Source organism: Pyxicephalus adspersus, chromosome 9, assembly GCF_032062135.1.
Source record: "Pyxicephalus adspersus chromosome 9, UCB_Pads_2.0, whole genome shotgun sequence".
Taxonomy (NCBI): Eukaryota; Metazoa; Chordata; class Amphibia; order Anura; family Pyxicephalidae; genus Pyxicephalus; species Pyxicephalus adspersus.
This window is the reverse complement of record NC_092866.1, coordinates 44,700,383-44,724,071: the sequence shown is the minus strand read 5'-3', so window position 1 is coordinate 44,724,071 and position 23,689 is coordinate 44,700,383. Positions and strand designations below refer to the sequence as shown.

At 35.7% G+C, this 23,689-nt stretch overlaps 2 protein-coding genes across 6 annotated transcripts in view; both read left to right on the top strand.

Moving 5' to 3' along the window:
• The window catches only part of MRPL23 (mitochondrial ribosomal protein L23), a 706,510-nt gene that overhangs the window by 79,337 nt on the left and 603,484 nt on the right, over positions 1-23,689 (top strand). The window contains exon 2 of the mRNA XM_072421761.1: positions 1,352-1,365. The gene's annotated coding sequence lies outside the window, so the exon portion shown is untranslated. The remainder of the gene's footprint in view (positions 1-1,351; positions 1,366-23,689) is intronic.
• Positions 1-23,689, top strand: part of SYT7 (synaptotagmin 7) — a 251,363-nt gene that overhangs the window by 152,743 nt on the left and 74,931 nt on the right. For 3 of the 5 annotated variants that reach the window (XM_072421753.1, XM_072421755.1, XM_072421752.1), the window contains 2 exons: positions 256-636; positions 14,529-14,651. The exons of 1 other annotated variant lie outside the window; for it this stretch is intronic. In XM_072421753.1, the coding sequence (XP_072277854.1) occupies positions 256-636; positions 14,529-14,651 (504 nt within the window). The remainder of the gene's footprint in view (positions 1-255; positions 637-14,528; positions 14,652-23,689) is intronic. One more of the 5 variants, XM_072421754.1, reaches the window with a different exon arrangement.

Sequence of the window (23,689 nt, the reverse complement as noted above, 5' to 3'; positions counted from 1 at the left end):
ATTATTATTATTATTATTATTAATAAACAGGATTTATATAGCGCCAACATATTACGCAGCGCTGTACATTAAATAGGGATGATTTTCAGTTACAATTGTAATACATGGTAAAAAGTAAGAACTGTTCATGCGCTCTTTCTAATTCATCACTGTATTTATATGTTCTTTTTTTGGTATGTAACTGTGTATGTTTTCTAAACTGCAATGTCTACCCTTCATGTTTCCTTTTCTCATTTCTTTTCACCCTTGCCCAAGCTTTGTGGACCCTACTTTGCCAGCAGCTACTACCCTCGACCATATCCCCACCTCTGCAGGAGACAGAAAGTGTCAGCGTCCTCGCACGCTGCTTCGCCAACAGAGCCTCCAGCAACCTCTAAGCCTTCACCAAAAGCACAATCACTGCCAGCCAACCACCAGCCAGAGTCTGGGACAACTACAAATGCAGCAACAACCTCCATCATCAAGCAGCAGTAATACCAGCAACCCCCGATCACAACGCACTGGCACAAACCGGCCCCCATCCTCAGCTGGGTCCAAATATAGGCCAGCTGGCATCAGGAACCGGACCAACCCAGGCAGCTGGGACTATGTGGTTGGTCAGATTCGCAATCGTGGCCTGGACATGAAATCTTTCTTGTAAGTTTCTGTCCTTTTCTCTTTCGCTATGCTTTGTTTCCTGTTATCACTATTTGTTATCCTTCCTACTTTTCTATATCAGCAGCAATAGGAGCAATAGCATTTTTATTGTCATCACTGCTGGAATATCTAGAACTGCATATATAGCCATATAATCTTGGTAGCAGCGAACGGTTTATGTGTAAAATAGTCCTGTAAAAGGAAAAGCCTAAATGAGCTTGACCATCCAATACATTTGTCTGCATGAAGGGGCCCTAGTGGAGCTACTGGTGTGAATGGGACTTTGGTATAGCTAAAATAATGTTTTAATGTGTGCGGGCATAGTTTGGGACAACTGGACATTGGTAAGTTTCCATGTTAACAACAAAAAGGTTTAGGTCATCCACAAATGTGTTCTTTCTCTGTTTTCATTTGTTATGTTATCTTCTGCATTAAAACAAATACACTAAGTAGTAGCAGTAAACAAGTGGTAAAAAATAAACAGATATAGTTTCCCCTCTCTTACTGCCCCAATAACATTGATTTCACTGACAGCAATAAAAAGCTGTGGTTCTATGCTTCCCCATCTCTTCTATAAACTAAACATTTGTACTTTTGTGTGTCACAATTCCTGTGTGGAGAAACCAATTGTCATCAGAAAAGTAAAGTAGGGGAAACCTGTCTAATGGAGCCCCAGTAAACAGAACATTTAACAGGGGTTCTAATCCTTCCTCTATATCCACTTTACCATGTTTTACCTAGGGCTAGAGTTGAGGAGAGCAATCTGTCCCACAGTTTAACTCCTTGGTGTCCAGCTCCAGAATGTATGAATCTCAAAGAGATTCATAGTACTAACTAGAGCATGGAAAATAAGAGATTCCTTGTCTCTAGTTTCTGTGTCCATGGTAACTTCAGTAGATAGATAAATTACTGATCATGAAATTCATTATAGTTACCTGTATGAATGACAAGAAGTAAAGAAAGATCAAAAGGTCCAATATAGTATATTAAAAACTCATAATGTGTCTTATGCCAGTATGAACCTATTGCCGTAAACATGAAGCACACATGATTTACAAATCAGCATTCACAAAAACTGGTGTTCGTATTCTGTTGTCACTGTAACAAGAATTGAAGGGAAATCTCACAATGAGGACAGCTGTTCCAATGAATACTAAATGGGGATTTCTTTAACTTTTTAGAAATTTCCTCTAAATTTCTGTTGCCTTCCCTTATATTTATTGTAAAGTAGTTTTAACAAAATAAGGTCTCAAAAAAGCAGCAACGAGCCAATTTGAATTTAAATTTATTTGTTTAAAGTGGTTAGATATAAGAGATTTTTGATTGGATGTGTTAGATTGCTACTCTTTGAAATATAAGATAAGGGTCACAGTAGCAGACATTCCTTCAGGTTTTTTTCCTTGAGCAAAACACTGCTAGCAACATCTCAGCATCACTTCTCATGTTGATAGAGAATACAACTATAAATATAAAAGGTGAAGCTCTGTTGTCTTATCACATGAAGTGTACGGTTCTCATACAGCTGTGTGGATAGATTATGAGTCCTTGCTAGGCATACGCTACTAAAATAAATCAGATGTTTTTTTTTTAAACTGCAAGACATTTTGTCCAAAGCCTCCAACTGGACACTGGTGCTGATCCCTTGCGAAAGTGGTCACTCGTGGTAAAACAGTTGCTATTGATTGTGAGAATAATTGCCTCAATTAAGGCTCTGTTTTTATTTTTTTAGAAACCCTGTGACTTGTTTTTCCTTTCATGATCAGATCAGATAGACTGTAACATTAAAAACATATTTTCTTTCACATCTGTATATCTCTTGCCATGTTCTTAGCACATATTTCTTTTTTATTACTCAAAACAATATCTTTCCTATGTTCTAGCCTGAAAATTAATATCTGTGTTTTCAGTCTGCTATGTTAGGAGATGGGGCCAGCCGCCTGCACTTACGGTTCTGAAAAAAGACACAAAACATGTGTTTTATACTTTAATCTCATCAATAACAGGGACTCCTGCATAAAAGAGAACAATTAGTATGCTGACCACAAGAGAAAAAAAAGGAACATGCAGATCTGTTGTCTCTCCAAGACAACTGGAACACATTCTGTTCTTGGTGCATTAACCGATTGTTTTTTATGTAACTTCAAGCTGATGAGTACAGGTAGATTATAGTCATCCGCTGACAAACACTGTCAATTAAAACGTACCCTCAAATGTACAAACTCTTTCATCTAAATAAACATGTATTTAGCAGAACACAGAGATACCCCCCCCCCCCCATTACTTTATGGAGCACTTATTAACAACACATGATCTTTATACTTCAGTTCTATTAATTACGATTGACAGCCAGCTAACTAGTATTTTAGTAGAGAAAGATCGGCAGGGGCAGCCTGCCGATCTTTAAAACCTTATTCATTAGGTTTTTCCTAAAGCCAAACATCAACCAATACCTTTTTAGTTTCATATAGATTTGAGAAGAGTAAATACTTTTCTCCAGTTTTGCAATTGTCAGATACCCTGCGAATGTATTATACTTTCTGTTCTGGCAACAGTTTGTGGTAGCAGAACAACAAATAGGAGTAGTTGTCACTTGGGCAGAAAGTCAAAGACAGTAATAATTACCTGACCGTGCTCCTAAGTTAAATGAAAAAAAGTGTTTTCCCAATTTCCAATCTCCCCAATGTGGTCATGGATAGCACACAAGCCTGATTAGGATTGGTTGAAATCAGGGCTCAACTTATTGTGGAGAGAGGCAGACTGCTAATGTCTAGTGTCCTACTACTAAAACACTGTTTAGTTTTGCTCTTCCCTGCAAACAGTAGCCATTTGGTTGTCAGCAAAGTTGTTTCATGCTCATGAACATGGCCAGGATGGGGTTCCAGGACTTCTTTTAGTCCCAGTCTGGCACTTGACTTTATGCTTTTTCAATATTTATGAAAGTGGCAGATAAAGAGATCATTTGAAAGTATCGTTTAAAAGTATAATAAATATTTGCCCTTACTTTGGGAGAATTCCTCTAGCTTCCTGTTGAAGCTGTGGAAGTCAAAGGCATTGTAAATTTGTATTGCAAAAAGTAAACTCAAGGGTGGGGAGGTTCAACCATAACTTTAAATAAAAAAATATTTTCAGGTATTCATACACAATAAAATTGTTATACACATTTAAGTCAATAATTAATTGATTATTGACCATAGACACCAGTAACAAGTCAAAGAGAGAGGGTGAATCTCATGAACACAGACATCAGAAACAAACTGACAGGGGTTTTAAAATGTACCTTCTCTATCCATTTTTTTAAAAAAGTACAAGTTGACAATCAAAAATCCTTCGGACCTAAGGGGTGCCAGATTTTCGAAAATTCCTGATTTTTTTTTATACTTACCTCCACACACAGGGCAGCCTTCCTCTTGCAGCACCTGCGGACATCTGGCACAGTTCCAGGGAGCAGGCAGCAGGGACGTCTCAACGTGTATTTAGTTTAGTAAGCAAAACCTAACAGCTGTTTCTGCAGAACAGAGCCATCAAAACATTAGTGGCCAAACAGTGTACTATAGTCCCCATATTGAAAATGCGAACCCAAATCCAATCTTGAAAACTGGACGAACCGGATTATAGATGGCTGGATTTTCGATTGTCAACCTGTATTGTCATTTTTTACATTTTATAGAGGTGGTTAATGACTGTCACATTTTGGAAGGCTAAAACAATGCAGCACCATGTAAATTATATCTTTCTATGATAATATCTCTAATAATTATCATTCATAGGGCTATGCTTCACCACGCTGCTGTGGTAAACTCCAGAAGAAAAATAGTTAAAAGATCCTCAAGCTTCATTTTTCTAGTTAGTTTTCCTTTCCATGGCTGGCAGTCTGTATGCAAAGATAATTCATGCTTTCATGTTTCAATAATTACACTAACTGGCAGTACTTATGATTGAGGGATAATGGAGTTGTAATTGATATGACAGCTGCAACTCTGACCTTCTTAAGGAACATCCACAAGCACCATTCCACATTTGCACATTTTAGGACTTTGTACTGTTCTGTCTGCTCTTTGGACAGCGATATAACAGTAGCACCATAGAGCAAATGAGAAAAACAGCACTGTAGCTGCAATTTAAAAGGTTTTACCAAAGTAAAAGCAAAGTAGATTCTTGACTATAAAGCAAAGAAAAGAAACAACAAATAAAAAATGAAACTGTTGTAAAATGCGTACAGTATAAAAAGACCAAGAAAGTTACTCATTACCATTCCACGAATTTTTACCTTCTACTTGCCTTGACTTTATTTAAATGCAAGTAACCTTTGTGTCCTTATGTCCAACAAATTGTGACTCTGGCAATCAAATGGGTTGCCTAGCAATGCCAGAATCTAGTTAAAAAACCAAACATGCACATTGAATTTCCAATAAATATTTGGCACATTGTGCATTGAATTACTATGAATGGCTTTGCACTTTAAACAAATGAAACTTCTGTTTTGCATGCACTGGAAAAACCAAGGAAAAAACCCAACCATTTTTCACTGGTGAGGTTTTATAGATAAATATAAGGGGAGGTGAGTTTTGGGCATTGGGATATAAAAAGGCTTTATCACTTCACCCTGAATACCGAACCAGGTGTGTTTAATGGCTAAACATATTCATATCACTAACATAATCATATCACTAACTGGCCCTCAAAGAGGCTAACAATCTACAAAATTCATATATCTCCTGTATTAAAAAGATTATATACATAAAATAAATATGTGGATAAAATATTTAAAATTAAATTGAAACAAAACAATAAAGAATCACTTACATTTGTACAGCGAGCCAAGTATTAACATGTGTGGCATTAGCGGCAGCCTGTTCATACTGGAAAAGCTGCCAATTCACCCCAGTGTGTCCAAATTCAGATATGACCTTTTGATCACCTTGTGATACAAAGCATGACAATTGACATGACAAAACCAAAGCATTTTGGACGGGTCACTGGGATGACTTGCCTAAATAGTTTCCTTTTTAAAGGTACATTGCAGGAAAATGTACTTGCAGATATATCCCAGAGAGATGTATTGGTAACATAATGTTCCTGCCCTTGTCTGGTGTTTTTTAGTTTCAATAGAGTGGTATTAAAAAGATGTTTTAAAACATCCACAGCAAACTAGAACCAATCTGTGCATACCTGGAAATAGACCCAGTCTGTGGTAAAACAGTTGCTGGTCCTCTAGAGTTAGTGGCCAAAGTGCCAACAGTAGTGGATATGGTTACTTATGAGCATCATCGTGTAAGATCATCCAGGAAACAAATCATACTGTGTGACCCTAACTGATTATTAGAAAAAGCAAAGAGATATAAGGGAAAAAGGGGAAAGGGAGAAGGGTGGGAACACCCAGAGATAACCAGCCATAGCATCATAAATCTAGAAAGGAACTGGAAGATCACACAAGTATAGATGAACAATCTAGGTCTCCAGAGAAATAATGATCAGTCCCAAAAAGATCAAATCCACTGGAATTTGAAAATCAAGTCATAAGGTACATAAGGTAACAGGTCTACCAGAGTATTTAACAGTTTCTACAGCTGGCATGAATGTGATCTTGTGTTTTTACATTGGTTTAGTGTGCCAAGCCACCTTGTTGTGTATAACTGGTTGTCAGTAGCCTGGTATTCTGTCAACAGCAGCTCCTGACCCTGTAATTCTAGATATTACAAGTAAGGGTCACCTATCATTTAAGTTACTCAAACCTATTATAAATTCATTTTGTGCTGCCTCGCCCCCTCCACTGTTTACAAAAAGCTTGTCTGACAGAGCGACATATATGTGAGGGAGGTGGATTGCAAGAATTGGCACCATGAATGCTTTCTTTAACCTTAATACAGAAATAATTCATTCAATGCAAAGTAAGGTTAAATTGATGGGCTAGATGGCTTGCAATTTTTTTGAATGGCGTTAGAAATTTACTGAATGGTTTTACTTGTGATCTAGGGTTATACTGTACACTCAGACACATTTTGCAGCAAGTACTTGGAGAATTTGCACAGCACACTTGCACAATATGGCAGATATATCCCTAATTTAGATATAAAAAGTCTGTGCTCTCTCTTGTCACTCTGCCTGCAGCTGTCATCTTTTTCTTTTTCTTCGGGCCAAGATCTGTTGAAAGAACTCCACTGAAAAGAAATACCAAGTTTCTTATGAAACCATCACTTGTTAAGGTGCATAGCTTCTGTTTTGGTTTCAGAAGAAATTTTATGCAGTTATTTCTCTTCAGTGGAATGGCCTTTACCCATACAGGTGGTGAGAAGTTTAATATATATTTCTGCTTTACAAGTAAAGCTTTTAAAGATACTTTTAGTTTAGCTTTATTTTGACTTTTGACATTTACAGTGACTTTAAAACAATGGTATGCGGTTCTGTGATTAATTAAGTTTATATCACAATTAAAATTTTGATAGTGGAAGTTTTACACCAGCTTTTCTCAATTGTCTTACCCCTGATGAACCCCTAAAATAATTTTCAGGTCTTATGGAACCCCTGCTAAGTTCAATATATTGGAGTGAGTGAGGTAAAAAAAAAGCCTATTAAATTGATGGCCGGTAAACCAAGAATACTCCCTTTACAGTGGTGACTAGAAAACTACCTTTAAAGAGACCTAAAGACATCCCTGGAATTATGCAGCAGGCTCTGTCAAGTGATGTTGGCCCGAGAACTATGCAGCCATAACCAAATGGGAGGTGAATCAGCTGCAGTTTGAGGAACCAATAGCAACATCTGAAAGAATCCAGGGGTTTCATAGAACCCTGGTTGAGATTGGCTGGTTTAGACTTTCACTAATACCATTTTATTGGCTGACTTCAAATCATTACAAAATTCATAGTTTTGGAATTACTTTTACAATTCTCTAAAAAAAGAGGGACCAAGTCATCTCAAAAGCATGTATCTTTAAAAACTTAATGTGGAATTAATTTAAAAGTAAAAAGAGAAGACACTCTTTTTTTGCAGAAGTGATTTGCTACTTGCCAGTTCACAATCTTCTGTAGAATGTACACTGAGCTTTGCATGTGGAAAGTGTATGACATTTGCATACTAAGCAGTGCATGGGAAGTAACAGCATACCAATCAAAAGGGCCAAAGATCCTAAACCTGGAACATGACTGGGTGAACTAACTATTACAACAACATTTAAATTATTAGGACTGGGCTATCCTTTGCATTTTTTAGTCAAATATAATATCTGTCAGAGGAGTCAACTGTATATTTTTGGACCAAGTAAGATAAGTCATGTTCACTCCCTTCCAGTTCCACTATTTCTGGAGAAGGTTTCTAAATGCATTACAGCAATATAAAGGGTTAAAATGCCACAAAACAGATGTGCCATAGACAATACATATTTATGAATACAGAACAGCAGGCCTAAACCCAGGACGAGCCACAGAGACACTTTCCAAGTTCCATCTCCTGTGCACATGCATAAATAACAGAAATCAGGCTGCAGCCTCCTGTGTGAATATCTCAAAATAAAACAACCAGATGCCCCCTTATCCACAAGAGATTTGTTGCCAGGAGAGAGTGGTATGGCCTTGATTGCAAATACAGCAGCATGGATCATAAGTCATACATCATCACAGTCCTAGCTGCAAATGGAACAATGAGATGCTAACCAACCTGACTTGTCTTACTTTCATCTAAAAAGTGGCTTCCAAATTCTAGACAATGCTTGCTGTAACAGCTAATTTTTATAATCATTTGCACATATTTTTGCTCTGTGTCCAGACCCTTTCATCAGTATAGTTATGCTTAGAGGCTTTAACACATTAAGAATGACCTTTCATTACAATTCATAGTTCACATTAAACATGTCAGTAAGCCCTACCAAATCAGAATATAACTACTTCTTTACTTACTTTACTTTATCCCCCTTTAACAATGCTGCAGATACAGAGATATTTCTCTTGATCTGCTAGAAATCCAGAGTACTCCTAAAGTAAATTTCAAGTCAAAAGGTTTCAGGTTTTGGACAGAGTTGAATAGAAAGGAAAGATTTATTCTCACTTCCTCTAAAATTGACCATAAACACTGAGCAGTTCTAATTCCGCCCAACTCTATCCAAAACTAGTAAAAACTATTCTTGACTTAGCATCCACTTTTTGGGCCTGGTTTATTAAAGCTCCCCAAGGCTGAAGAGAATACACTTTCATCAGTGAAGCTGGGCGATCCAGCAAACCTGGAAAGGATTTGTTCAAATTCATTTGCTATTTGCAACCAAATATATTAAATCCTGCACAAGATCAACTCCAGGTTTTTTGGGTCACCCAGGTTCACTGTTGAAAGTGTATTCTCTCCAGCCTTGGAAAGCTTTAATAAATCAGGGCTTAACTTTCTGTTTGGACTGATAACACCATGCCTATGCTAAAATCACAATTAAAGTCCTTTAATAACACATATGTTCATAATGCTGCACGCTAACTGTAGCACTATAGAGCTGTTCAGTCAAAACAAGCAAACCTTCTGTATCTAACATAGACCAAAGAGACAAGGAGGGCACGTCCCACAATAGTTTATTCATTCTGACTGAGAAAAAGAGGGAACATGTGTCATGTGTGCACTTGTTTTGTATGAATCTGCACTAAATACATTGGACATCCATTCCCATGTATCACAGATTTAGACTCTGTTCTTTCTCCTAGTTGACATTATAGAGTTAATAATCTTTATTTTTTTTTTAATCAGTTGATTGAATAACTGCAGCCATTTTCAGAATATTGTAAATCCAAACAGACTGGGAGCTTGTTGCTGGTGGCCTGTGAACTCAATCAATTTTAAGCACCAGTCTGGTTTATTCATTAAAGTCGCACTGGACGCAAACATTTACTCTTGTTTGGAAAATCACACACATTTAAAGATTTGTTTCACATGGGCAAATTCAATAATGAAAGGGCTGTAAAACCATTGGTAAGACACTAATTAACACTTCAATGTCTGGTAGCTGGCATAGTTGTCAACTTGTATACCTGATTACCTTTTTATTTTGAATATTTTTCAATGGATATTTTAGTCCCTGATAATGTTCTCTTTTTTTTCATAACCATTTACACAATAAAGGTACTTTCTTACCTGTATAATGCATCATTATTCATAAATGGTATCTGGGCTTTTTACATGAATATTTACTGAAGTGCAGTGTTTAAAATGTTAGAGAAGTATTGATTGAAATTTTATATAGATGCAATATCAGTTTATATCATAATATGGGTTTCTGGAGCAATGTTATGTGTAATAATGTATCCCAGGAACTTTTTTAGTGACTGTGTAGGCCAAAGAAAGTTTCCAAAATTATTGGCAACCTTGGGAACTCCCAGAAAAGACAAATATTAGGCAGAGTTAAGGCTTGTGTTGCGTCATTTTTCTCTTCAACAAAGTGGTAGTTACCTCTGCTGGTCTTATAGCTGAAGATTCTAACTGGTAAGATCTTGAATCCCTGTAATCTGTGTACACATAATCCCAGGGACACATGAGAAGCATTCTTGCCCAAAGTTCCAGGTTCTATTGATCAGATAAACTAAAGAGGATATATGAAACTAAGGGGACTCCATATCATAACATTAGATAAGGGAAATTATACAAATGACATGATATTCATGACATTAGGGAAATTTTACAAATGTTATTTGCCTTTGGGTTTCCTCTAGGAAGGCTGCTGTTGGTTTTGCAAGGATAAAGAGATTGCTAGATCCTTAGGGTCATAAAAGAAGTGTGAGTTTGATTGTTCCTGCAAAACAGCAAACATTTGGAACCAGTGGTTACTACCTAACTTGCCATTGATAGACACAAGATCTCTGTTTTATTATCAATTTTTTGGTTACCTGGTATTATCTTTTTTGGTGCCTGTCTCTACCTTGTGCCTCTGATTATAGGATTTCGCCTTTGAGTTTTATTTTTTGTATGGTTTCCTGTTAGTTGCCAAGATCCATGACCAGGGTGAGTAATGCAATCAAACTGAATTCTTCTTGTGGAGGTCTTTTATACTTAGCGCAAAGAAGTCCATGACTACATCTGGTGACATAGAGGGGCTGCAACATTTCTGAACATTTTGCCCAGGTTATGGATCCCACTGAAGTACCATTTTCTAACACTCAGCTGAACCAGTCTTTTTTAGTTAACCCTCTAGCAGGTTTGCATCATTTAGATATTTCAAAACCTAGCTTTATTTTTTACACCAAATCCAAACTACTTGGGGCTTCTGCAGTTTCATTTCTGCCTCCTTTGTTTTATACTCTTGCAGTTATCTCTGTGTTCTGCATTACAGATTTCTCACCTGCACATTATAACATTAATTCCAAAAGACATAAAAGCTATCTAATTAAGTTTAGGTAATAAAAGAAAAGGGCCATATGCCTTGAATGTTTTCAATTTATTCTACTGCAATAGCTGTTAAGGTATATGTTAAGGTTGACTGTATATTTGGATCTTCGATGTAGCAAGCAGCAGGGTGAGAAGAGTCAGGGATCCCACCATATGAATGGTGAAGGATGTTGTGTGGGTATGATGATGGCATATCTATTTACCCAACCTATCTATAACGAGTAATGATGCTACTAACAGTTACAATTATTATTGGAACAATGAAGTTAAAGGTCACATAAAAACACATTGGTTGAGTGCTTTCATACTTCTCATACAGCTCCAATGCAACCTCTATTCTTTTTAAAAGGGCAACTTACGTACCTAAATCCACTTTATTGTGCTGTTCTTGTTTGGGAGTGGGAAACACCACAAACACATCAATATGTTTGACACCAAGTTAAGACTCAACAGTTTCCAGAACTAGACTGTTCTAAAATGTTATACCACTTGACTTAAAAAGTGTGTGTGTATTTGTAAGGCGGCACCTCTCAAAACGCTTTAATTCCCTTTAAATTCAGTTAATTCTGTAAAGATCCTATTATTGCTTATATTTATTTTTTAGATTTTTTTTTTTAAAAGCACAACTATTTTTTTAATGTATCTGTCTTTTAAGTGCTGTCTTTCAGTTATTAGAAGGCATTTTAAAATGTGGGAATTAACTAGTGAATGTTTTTTTCCTCTTTGGGTTTAACAGCCTGACACATTTGAAGTACATTGTTCTCTTTCATTGTTATTTCCAAGGCTGTAGCTAAAAATAATTTTTTTTTCATACGACTGTTTTAAAATAGCAATAGAAGATAGAGTATGTAGGTGCTTCTTTTTAGAGAGTCTGCTGACTATTGCAGCTCCATCTGGCAGGGGAACAATAAGCAAAGCATCCTTTTATGTTATACTTATGAACTGTCTCATCATCCTAATGCAAAAAGGGGGTTAATTTAGGAGTGGCTCCAACACATCTCGCAGGCTCTATAGCAAATGCGCCAAAGCCTCATGTCTGACTAATCGGAAGAATCATATTTCAAGCTCTGCATAGTTTGATCACGAGGTTAATTAATCCTTTCTTGTAGTAGATTAAAATAACAGCGCCTTGTACATTGTCAGTAGGAAGGACAGAACATAAACCCTTGCCCTGTGACCATCACAATTCATTTATACAGTCAGTATGTTAGAGGATGGGAACTTGTTTTATCCTGTTTATTATGTGATGGAACAATGTGATGGAAAATGTTTTGGCAAAAGGAAACAAGAACCTAACATTTAAAATCTAGACTGAGAAGATGGATAAAGGCTAATAATATCTGTTGCAGCTTTTAGTCACCTAACTCTGTTGGAGATTGTATTACCGGACCAGGACCAGCTTACAGTAAAGACCTGATAGGAGACAGCAGGATCTTAAAGTCATCAAAAAAACATACAATAAAAGAATACTAATATTGTAGAGTAGAGCGGTATATACTGCAATCCAACATCATTGGCCAGAAACAAATATGGGGTATTTGTTCTTTAAGCCACTACCTTATGGCCTGTAATTACTGTGGGTGTTATGTAGCCAGTGCAGGATATATGTAGGAAGCCTGTGACATGTGCCTTCTTCCAAGACTCAAGCAAAGTGTCACTCTGCTTGAGTCTTGGAAGGAAGCACATGTCAAAGGCTCCCTACATACATCTAGCATTGAGGGACAAACATTTTTTAGACCTGACCCCCTAACTTCACTCAATGCTGCATGTTGTTGATGCCACCTCTCTGCTTCTTTGAAACATATTCCCTTGAGATTTCAATACCATATTTAAACTGATCACCTCTTCTAAGGACATCTACGCCAAATCTCTTTGAACCAATTTGATTCAGTATATCACACCACCTGGTTTGAATTTCCTATATCCCCTGAAGAAGCCATTGAAACATGTTAGTAACTGGCCTATAGAATTAAATCACACTCATGATATCCTTTGGTTCTTTATATGGACATATTTGATACTGGACTGATGTACCTAAAAACTCAATGAGGAAAATATCAAGATTGTATTTAAAGCTATATGTTCAATAAGTGTGTTCATCATACAATATTTCTTTGTTTTTGAAATAAGATTGATTGATTGATGTACAATCACAAAAAATCAATTTCCCTACCCTGATCCAGGATTGGGCCACAAGTCTCTTTTGTGCTTTTATTGTTTCTTGGAGTTTGGTTCCTGAACTGACCTAACTAAAAAGGTAATTTCGTGGTACCCATTTGTACTTATCTTTTGCTTGTCCTGTTTCAGATTTCTCAGCTTGGTTTGAGGTTTTTTATTTGCTGCTTTCTCAAAGGTTTCTAGTTCTCTCCTCTCAGATGTTTCCTTTTATCATATCAAACAACCATTGACACAATTGGATTGTGGGCACACAAATGGTTAAAGTCAAGGCAAAAGTAGGTCAAACCTTCACCCAGTGCATTACCATTTTCATGTTACTGCAAATCCCTGCAGTGAAATGTGAATGTCATATTCTATGTAGTCAGAAGGTATTACAATTATGGCCTAGAAATAATTTATGGTTAACATAATGTTTATGTGCAAGACTGAGAGAAAGACAGTATGCAATCTGTAAAATGTGTGATGGAAGCATATTTGCATCCTAATTGCACATAGCTCACAATACAGTTATAAATCAAGAGACAAGGACGTATATGAAAGGTAATTAGGTTTTGTATAGAATTGGGCAAAGACAGCACTTTCATAGATAGATAGATAGAATTGGTAAAGGATGTATATATGACTGGATGTGATAAAAGGGTACAAGGTGAATGAATGTGGAAATAGTTGTGTTAGATGGCCAGGTATAATAGGACTAGCAGTAGCAAAGATTGGCCAAACAGAAGGACAAAAGAAGCATGATAAACATTATGCAACAAGAAGGCTTTGTTGAGAGAGATCACAATAGAAGTAAATGGAAAAAATAAAATTTTACTAGAAATGGTTCTCAACCATCATTCAAAGTAAAGACCACGGTGTTGCATTTAAAGCAGAGCAGCTTAGACTTCTTCTATTCTGTTCTTTTACTTAGTCCATTGCATCAGACTTTCAGCATTCACTTAGTTTAGATAGAAGATGCGTTTAGTAAACCTCTGGATGTCATTGCAGCTGAACAAACCTACAACAGTTCCAATGAAAAAGGAAGGTCTGTGGATTGGGTATAAAATTTAAAGCTTCTAAGGTATCTACATAGCAACATTTTTATCTGTGTTTTTTTTTCCTGCATCTGCTAAAATAAAAATAAAAATATTTAAGGTATGAGTAATTTGATGGCAGCCCTAATCTGATATTCTGTTCTTTTGAATGCTACAATATTTATTTCCTGTCTGAGTGTTGGTTTGTTTCTTATGCTTCTTGAATTTAAAAAAAGGAAACAATATCTGCTTGCTTTAAATACTTACTGCTTTATGATTACACTTACTTCTCTGATTCTTTTGTCTTCTTTCTTTGCTCTTTTCATTTCTTACCTCCTGGACTATGGGCAGGGAAGGCCGTATGGTGGTGCTGTCTTTGGTGCTGGGTCTCTCCGAGCAGGACGATTTTGCCAATATTCCAGATCTACAAACCAATGGGTCTCAACAGAACCAGAATACTCAGGGTGAAAAGAGGTAGGGGGGAGCACAAATGTGCCCTCCTTATATGAGGTACAAGTTTGTGTGTTAAGTGTGGATGCAATTGATATTAGGCTTGCCATAGACAGTCCTATTCTTGAGAAGATTTGAAAAATATCTAATAATCTATGAAAATTTAAGAAATGTTTAGCCAAAGTAGGTATAAAAACTGTGAGAGAACAATGTAAACATACAGTTTTTTTGCAATTGTTTCATGCAGGTTTGATGTAATCCCTCACTTGTATAGAAACAGATATCTTTTACTATAATTGCCCTTTGTGATATTGATTGCATTTCTAAGAATTTAGGTAAAAATCCTTTTGACCAGTATTCCCCAAACAATGTGTCGATTACACCTTTAAACTTATAATGCTGCAGTGTTAATCATGAGCATTAAATAATCTTTAAATATTCATCAGATCTTCATTTAATCTTCCCAAGGTAGGCTTGCCTATAGCCAGTCAGTCTTGTTTATAGTCTCTTTGTCACACTCCTATAACATTTAGATAAGGGCAGAGGCTTGAGTGCATGGGATGCCTGTGTATCTGAGTGCTTTGTTGTTAAACTTTACCTAACTGTAATAATGTACCTTATATATCACACTTAGGTTATACATAAGTCATTTACTACTTACTAATACAGGATAATGAGCTTCTGTACCCTCTCACCCCAATTACCATTACTGTAGCGTCATAAATGAATGTTAATTAGTCAAATAACTTGCAAGTCCATGTAACAGACACACATAATTAGAAGAGAAGTGACAGGTAGAACAGACATCATATTGTGTAGGTCATTCCCTTAAGATGTCCTACTGAGTGTCAGTTTGTGGGATACATGTCATTTATTCAAACCCGTAAGTCAATTTAGGTTTTTATATAACTGATACAAGATATGTTAATGATGTGATTCATTAGAGGACCAGTAAACTCAAATGACCAATTTATATTTGCAAAAGGAGATGTTATGCATAGCTCATGCAATGGAGCACCATACACATTGTACAATGTCTCTGTAAGTATGGGGTCCTTAAAAAGAACCTGTCAGACTATAAATATGGGAACTTTTATTGCTACCTTGCTCTCCCACTGACTCACTCTTGTTTTCCTACCTGGAGAGGCAATGTATCTGAAGGTCTGAATCTGTAAAGTCAGACCTCTCTATCTGCATGCTTGATCTACTGTACCACAATGACTATGCTACAGCTTGCTCACGTCAGCAATGACAAATATTATAACAAAAAAAATAATTAAAAAAAGAGTTCCAGCCTGCAAAGAAAAGGATAAACACATACTCATCATGCTGTCCAGAATTCCTAATGCAGGCTTCAAGAGGTTTCTTTACTGACAAATCTTCTATACCTAACACTTCCTGGAAAGTTGAAAGCCTGCTTCCACCACTGAACTCTTCTTTCATCCACCTGCCATTACATCACTACAGGATACAGTGGTGATGTGGGTGCTGCCTAAAGAAATATGGTACATACTGTACTTACCTTGAATTTCCTTAATGTAAAAAAAAATAGGAGTTCAACTTCAGTCTTAGTTTCAGAAACACATTTTTTTTAAAGAAAAAGTGGAAAAAAAATATTATAGTCCGGATATGGCCACTCTTGCAGCATACCATAGTTACACTGATCTGAATCAGTAACAAAATAATTTGTGCTCCCATACCACAATAGCAGCCTCTTGTTTTTCTCTCTATAAAGCTGTCAGCATGATGTAATAGAGTTGGTGCCCGGTGACACTAAACTATAGGAAAGTCTGATCCTGTAATGTAAACTTGATGCTTCCCACTGTACTGCAGGTAAAAGTGTTAAGTGGTTTTGTTTAATGACCACAACAGCTCTACATTTTAAAAAATGTTCACATGCCTTTTTTGAGACTGTCTTCAAGGTCTTTGGAAAGGAAGGCATATCTATCTATGCTAAAATGAACATTCAAATCAAAGGAGGGAAAGAAAGAGAAAAATTTCTGCTTCAGAAAATCAATAATCTACTAAGCAGACAGAAAATGTAGGGTATAAACAATTTATTACTTACGTATCTAATTTTATAAAGGTTTAAAAGATACTGTCTGCACAGTAGATTATCGATTTTCTGAGGCATTTACACACTATGGATACACTATGGACTTTCTTATGCACTTACACACTATGGATACATATATCTCCCATAAACATTGTGTAATTTTAGTTTTTCATTTATCACTTGAAAAATGTTTGTTAAATCTGATACAGTCATTTACTTGATGAGAAATTTCATAGATTGATGATATTATGAACTGAAAAAATCCTTTTGACATACCTATATATATTATTGATCTTGCTGTGTAAACAATGTATTTATTTCAATTTTCTTTTTCATTATTTAATCTCATATGTACATATACAGACCGTTAAGCTTGCTTATTATCATATCCCTGAGGAAGCCCATTTGTGGCGAAACGCGTTGGATTTATTAAACTTTAAGCACGGTCTTCTTCATCACCCTTTTTTGTATATAATATACAATTGAATATACGTTTATATATAATATATATATATTATAAAATAATATATATAATTGAATATATGTATGTACCATGTTACCCATATACTGTGAAGTGTCAAACAGTTAGGTATAGATCTGTCTGAACTTTTTTACTTTACTAAATGTGAAAAAAAAGTTGGAAAAAAAATGTAAATACAACAATTTTGTTCTCAAAACTATCTGGGAGCCCAACACCTTCTTTCCCTCCATGATTTGAATGTTCACTTTAAACTAATTAAAGAGGTGGGTCAACATTCACTGTAAAACTCTAGTAAGGGGAACACACTTCTCTTCTTATCTATCTATGCTAGACTACAAATAAAAACTGACTGCATGATCAGTTATAGAACTATTCACAATCAGTTGCTGTATAATATATATGTATAATGTATATTGAGTACATGGGAACCATGGTGATCTATATACATGATCATGGTTTTTGACGATTACGCATTGTTGTTTACAGTTTGATCTTGATATTTACCACATTTAATTTATATTTTTATATTCTGGCCTAACGGAAAGCTGTCAAAGGAGCTTAGCCCAAAAGCATTTAACCGTAAAGTATTATACTGGTGTCCACTTTTCTGACTATACCCAATGTGCTTTCAGTATTCAAAAAGTATTTGTCCAGACAAAACTATATTTTCTTGACATTGGATGGAGCGAGGAAGAGTAAGGATCGTAGTCGGGTTTATATCAACCAAGGAAGGTATATCTCCAAATCCTGTTCCTTCTGAGAACTTTTTACTAGACAGAAACTAAAAAGAATTTCTTTAGCAGAGTAGGTATAGGGTGGAGCCACTGTCAAAGTTTTTACTTTTGTCTGTGTGCCTGTTGCAGATTCCCAGAATGTTAAGCAGTAAGGGTACATCCCTATGTATGATACATTGCTTCATAGTATGTTGGTGCTATATAAATACAGTTTATAATCTCTTTATCAAAGCTCCAAGTACCAGTAAAAACCTGGAAGTTCTAAGCCTCCCTCCTCTATTGAAAAAATTAGACTTCTTTGCAAACATATCAGTAACTTTAAATTCAGAGTGAAAACATTTCTGGCATACCACAATTATTATTGGTTCATTGTGGAATATAAATTGAATTCAAAAGTGGCATCCTCTTTTTTTGGATTGCTTTTGTAAAGAAAAACGTCTTACAGGTGATTACATCCTAGACCCCTCCAAGGTATAAAAAACCTTTCTAACCTACTGTGATTGTACTTTACAACATGCTATTAGGTAGGGCCACTGTAAAGATGCTTGTGAATTGAAAAGGCTTTTTTAGCTCAATCACACCTTACTAAGTGTCAATAATTGCCATTCAGAGGTCAGTATATACTGTAAGTCTGTCCCTACCTTGAAAAATAACACTGCATACACCAAGACCCAGTCAGTGGCAGCTTTCTAGTTAAATTATCTTTAGCTAGGAGGTGTGAAAAGAAAAGGAGACATGTGGCTGAAAATGCTTCTCAGAGCACTGTGTTAATTAAGTGGTCCAATTTTCACTCTGAGGTTATTTTTATTCTTCCTATACCTCACTACATATATTAACACATTTATGCTGTCATTGAACTGCAGTCTGTCACACATATTTTCCAAAATTAAAACAGAACAGAAAAAGAATCTCAATCTGGAGTCAGCATGGGGGAAATAAATGACGTACTTGAGTCTCAATTCCCTAACAAAATGTGGGTGGTAATTCTTCTTAAAGCTTCAATATCTGCTGATGATGTTATGACATCTCTATTAATGAGAGACATTACAGACAATTCAGACACCTTGTTATAGTTAGAATAACATATGAAATATTGACCCAACTAACAATGTATTGCCTAGACTTGTACAGTGTGAAATACCCAACATGATCAAAATCAAAGGTAGTGGCAAACAAAAACATATTGGGATCAGTTTTTTTTAATGGTAATAAATATATAGTTGTAATCTGCACAGTCATTAGGCCTAATAAAAAGAGCTTTTCCCAAGTATACATTTTTAGACCTGATTGGTGACTGTTGGATAGTAAAAGCTCTTCTTGTTTGGGAGAGCTGTGTACAAATGTGCAGTTATAGCAGGAACAAATAAATGCTGTACGGACAGGGCTGTTTTTTCTATGGAGAGAGAATGGGGGAAGACAAACAGGAGATGTCCTGCTGCATGCTTTCCACTGAAAACAACAGGTCTGAATAAAAAATCTAGGCTCCCTATATAATGATTAACAGGCTCTGATGAGTCTTTGAATCAAAAGTTTATTATCATATAGATTCCTGAGATGCCACTTGCTGACATTTATCTCAGGCTTCCCAGTGTTTTTATATATCTTTTGTATATGGGGAGGCCTAAAATGAACAGTACCTACAACTGGTACTGGAACTATCACATTAATAACAAAGGGAGGTCCCTGATTACTGACTGTGACCTTCCTCCATCCCTTTTTAGCTTTGTTGTAGCTTTATTGTTTGTATAGTAACTGTAATATTTTTTTTTTGCTGTTAATATAAGAAATGTTAACTGCCCTGCATACGTGCTGGCATTATCACACTGAATGAGCATTTGCATTTCTACCACAATGTCATTATCCTTCAGGCACTCAGTGGATAATCATCACTACTGACAAATGGAGGTTTTACAATAAATGTGTTGAAAACATTTTGTTTTATTTGGAAAAGATGAAATACAGGACTTCTGAACATAAACCGCTATACAGATTTCAGATAGACAAAAGATTTTTTGTGATCGTTTCCAGTGACAGATGAATTTGTACACTGCACATACAAAGCTGTTCTGTTCTATGGAGTGGGGAGGATGGGTGGTGGCATCCCTCAGAATTCTCCTCCATTGCAAGTAGTCCTTCCTGATCATTCATTGATAATTATTCTCTGTTGGCGATTCTTCCAGGTTCATGTGCTTCAATATTAGTAACTGGTTCTCCAACAGGAAATGTGTTAGTGAATGTCAGATTCACTGCTTTATAAACAGACCTCATTGTGTTTATCCAACGAAAGTTTAAGTTCACTTACTGTTAATTGACTTTGTATCTTTGTACTTTTTAGTCTTCTTTTATGTTTCTCTGTTCATTTTATTCAAACAGCTCGGGTAGCTATTGTCATATGCATATTGATTGATTGCAATGCATTGTGAAACTTGTCTTTATTTAGTTCTTTTATTATGAACATCATATTGTGGGAGGTGTAATCTCTGTTGTATTCTGATTTGGCTGCTAGTGATAATGCTTCCACTAAACAAATCATGTGGCATGAAAAATGTCACCAAGCATCTCCTGCGATCTTTGTTGGCTATTCATGTTCTGTAAAGTAAGGAGATTGTTGGCAGCTGGCCTAGATTGCTCTTACCAAAAATTCATATCTTCTTTAAATCCTGGTTCTTCCAACAAATGTGACAGTGTTTTCTTGCAGCCACAGAATTTTAGCTTATTTCTAGAAGAGTTAAATTCTGTTTGCAGCTCTGCTGCTAATTGCTTATTAATGTGCATGGTTGACCAAACCTGCTTGTAATCCTAGGAGATTTTCTGCATGAAGCGTCAAAGGATTATGCTGAAGCTGTAACCCCTTTATTCCAATCCTTTGCCTGATTGAGGGATTTGATTCATGAGATCATGGAATTGGTGTGCATTTCTATAGCCTTTTTTTTATTGCCCTTTCCAAGATCATACTGACATGGGGTAAAGAAGAATTGCACAATATGCTATGTATTTCTATTAGATTAGCTTCCATTGCACTTAGCAAACATACTGATTAATGATGCATTATTAATATGTTATTATATCCTATTAAAACGTCCAAAATGTTTTGCTGTACCTTTTTATTAAAAGCACATTTTCAGTTTTCTCATAAGCAACTCACTGTATGGCCAATGCATTTCTCTGTACCCTGCAGTTTATCCATCTGTCCACATTGATTTTCCAATAAGGAAAATCCTTGTTGACTTTAAGGGTTTTAATACCCCAAACCCAATATATTGATGATAGGCATGGCACAGCATTAAAGTTAAAAGTCAACCAAAGTCTTCATAATATTTTTAAAGATATACTTGAAGTCAGTATAATATAAGTAAGCTTATCAGTGTGTGCTAATATATTAACATTGTTTCTGTGTATGCTTTAAAATTATATTTATACATACAAGACCATTATATATACAATATAATATAAAAAAATTTTATGGTATATTTATTATCTCTACTTGCTGCTTTGTAGTACAGAAATGTGCCTTAATAAACCTTTTATCCTATTCCAGATTTAGAACACATGGTCTGTCTGCAAAAACAGACTTTCTGCTGTCTCCTAAAACATTTACTATTAATACTTCTGGTAGCCAGAGATCTAGGCTGCTGAGCTTAATGATCACATGTGAAATGTACTTATTTTACTCAAAATTGTAATGGAATTTGGTTAGGAAGAAATGAGAAGTGTTGGTTAATGTGACTTAGTCACTACAACTCTCACACCGGTATACTTCCTATAAACCAAACCAATTTGTACATTTCAGTGTTTTTTGATTCAGTAATAACTTTGATAATTTTTAAATAACTTTTTTTATTGTGGACAAAAAAAGCCTTGCTTTTAGTGATATTAGTTTGTAAAATTTTTTATTCTCTTCAAGTAATTGATAAAAACATAAGAAAGCTAAAACAGGCACTTTTTTACTACTTTTATCAGTTTAGTTAAAAAATGTTTAGTGTTCTGTATTTTTCTTTTTCCTTTCAAATATCACATTAAAATTAGAATTCTGATACAAATGCAAGGTATTTATAAAAGAAGTAAAAGTCTTTTTTTTAATGCAACACTTAAAATAAATTAAAATTAAATACTTTTCAATAGTAATGCTTTGAAAAGTGGAAATATAAAAAAATATCAGGAAAATAACTGCTGAGGTTGAAGGGAATAAAGGAGTTATTTATAATAAACTAGTCAAAGAGATAAAAAAAATATTCTAAATAACACATTTCTTTTTTCTTGTTAAGTTGCTTTAACTGTTATGATATGCGGAAGGAAGCTCACCTTTTTTAGCTGCAGATGAATGGAAGATTTTAAATGTAAATGTAAAAGGTAACAATAATGTTACTTGGTATATCTGATAACTGCATCTGAACAGTGTTTAGAAACACTGGGCTTGATTTATTAAAGCTCTTAAAGACTGATTACACTGGTCAACAAACATTTTCTTGCCAAACAGATTAGAGTCATTTTAGGTTATGTTTGATGCACAGATTTCAAATAAGGTATTTTGCTAGATTGGCTCTTTTGTAATAATGACCTCAATACTTACCTAATAGAAAACTAATCAAACATGAAAATTATGCAAAATTTAACTAGATATGCCTACGTATACAAAACTTTTTTTTTAAATAATTATTGTCAATATAATAGTATATTTTATATTCAGTATATTTACATAACTAATCACAAAGAAGTAATTGAAAAACTCTGTATGAATTCCTTTTATGCTGATGATCAGGACAATCACGTTGAAGGCTCCAGCAGTCTGCCATCATGTGTCTATCCCATCTGACATGATACATTTCTTCCATCACCTTTATATCTTTATGGCACCTCTCCTTGTTCCTCACTGAAATCGCCAAGGTTTTCTGGAAATTTTTGCAAATGGCTGTGGAGACAGTTCAGTTCAGATAGTTCAGAGCTCTAACAAATTGCTTCATTAATCCGAACTTTATGTGTGGTGGAGGGAAAATTATTTTTCTTTGTCAAGGATTGGCTCGTTAATCATGTTAGCTGCACCTTTTTTCAAGTTTTCCTTTGGAGGCCATGTCACTTTTTTCCAGTCATCCTGCTTTGCTCTACTATCCCACAAGCAGATGAAACATGAGTACTTTGTCTATCCACTTTGCTGTCCAAGTAGGAAGTTCACCATTTTTAAATCAACACATATGGACCATTGGTGTTCATGATAGCAAAGCTTTTGTAAGACCATTTTGATCTTTTCATATTCTTCTTTAGTTTTGCTGAGTGACCAATTGGAATTGATACATAGCAGTTTCCATCATGCAGTAAATCCGTCTTCTGCTCGGTATTCTGGTACTCTCATATGGGCTAGTAGTCCAGGGTTGCTACAACAGTTTCCATCTTCACTGAAATATGGTAGGAGTGTCACCTCTCTTGTCCTCTAAACCGTTTTTTAACTTCCAGTCTCAGACAGTTCTTTTCTTTTAGCCTGGATACTAAAAGTTCAGATGCTTCCTTTGACAGACTTAGGCCACGTATTAAATCATTGCACTCTTCTCAAAACTGCTGGTTTGATGAAACTCTTATTATTCACTTCCACTACTAACTCCTGGATTACAATCCAAACCCTGTATATCCTCCATGTCGGATACAGGAATATCAGGGAGTGTACTGAACACTGGTATGGGAACATCGGCACCATGCAGCACAGGTACCGTGTTTCCCCGATGATAAGGCAGGGCCATCAAATAAGACAGCCCCCCCTTTTTAGGTAAAAATAAAAAATAAGCCCCCCCCCCCGCAAATA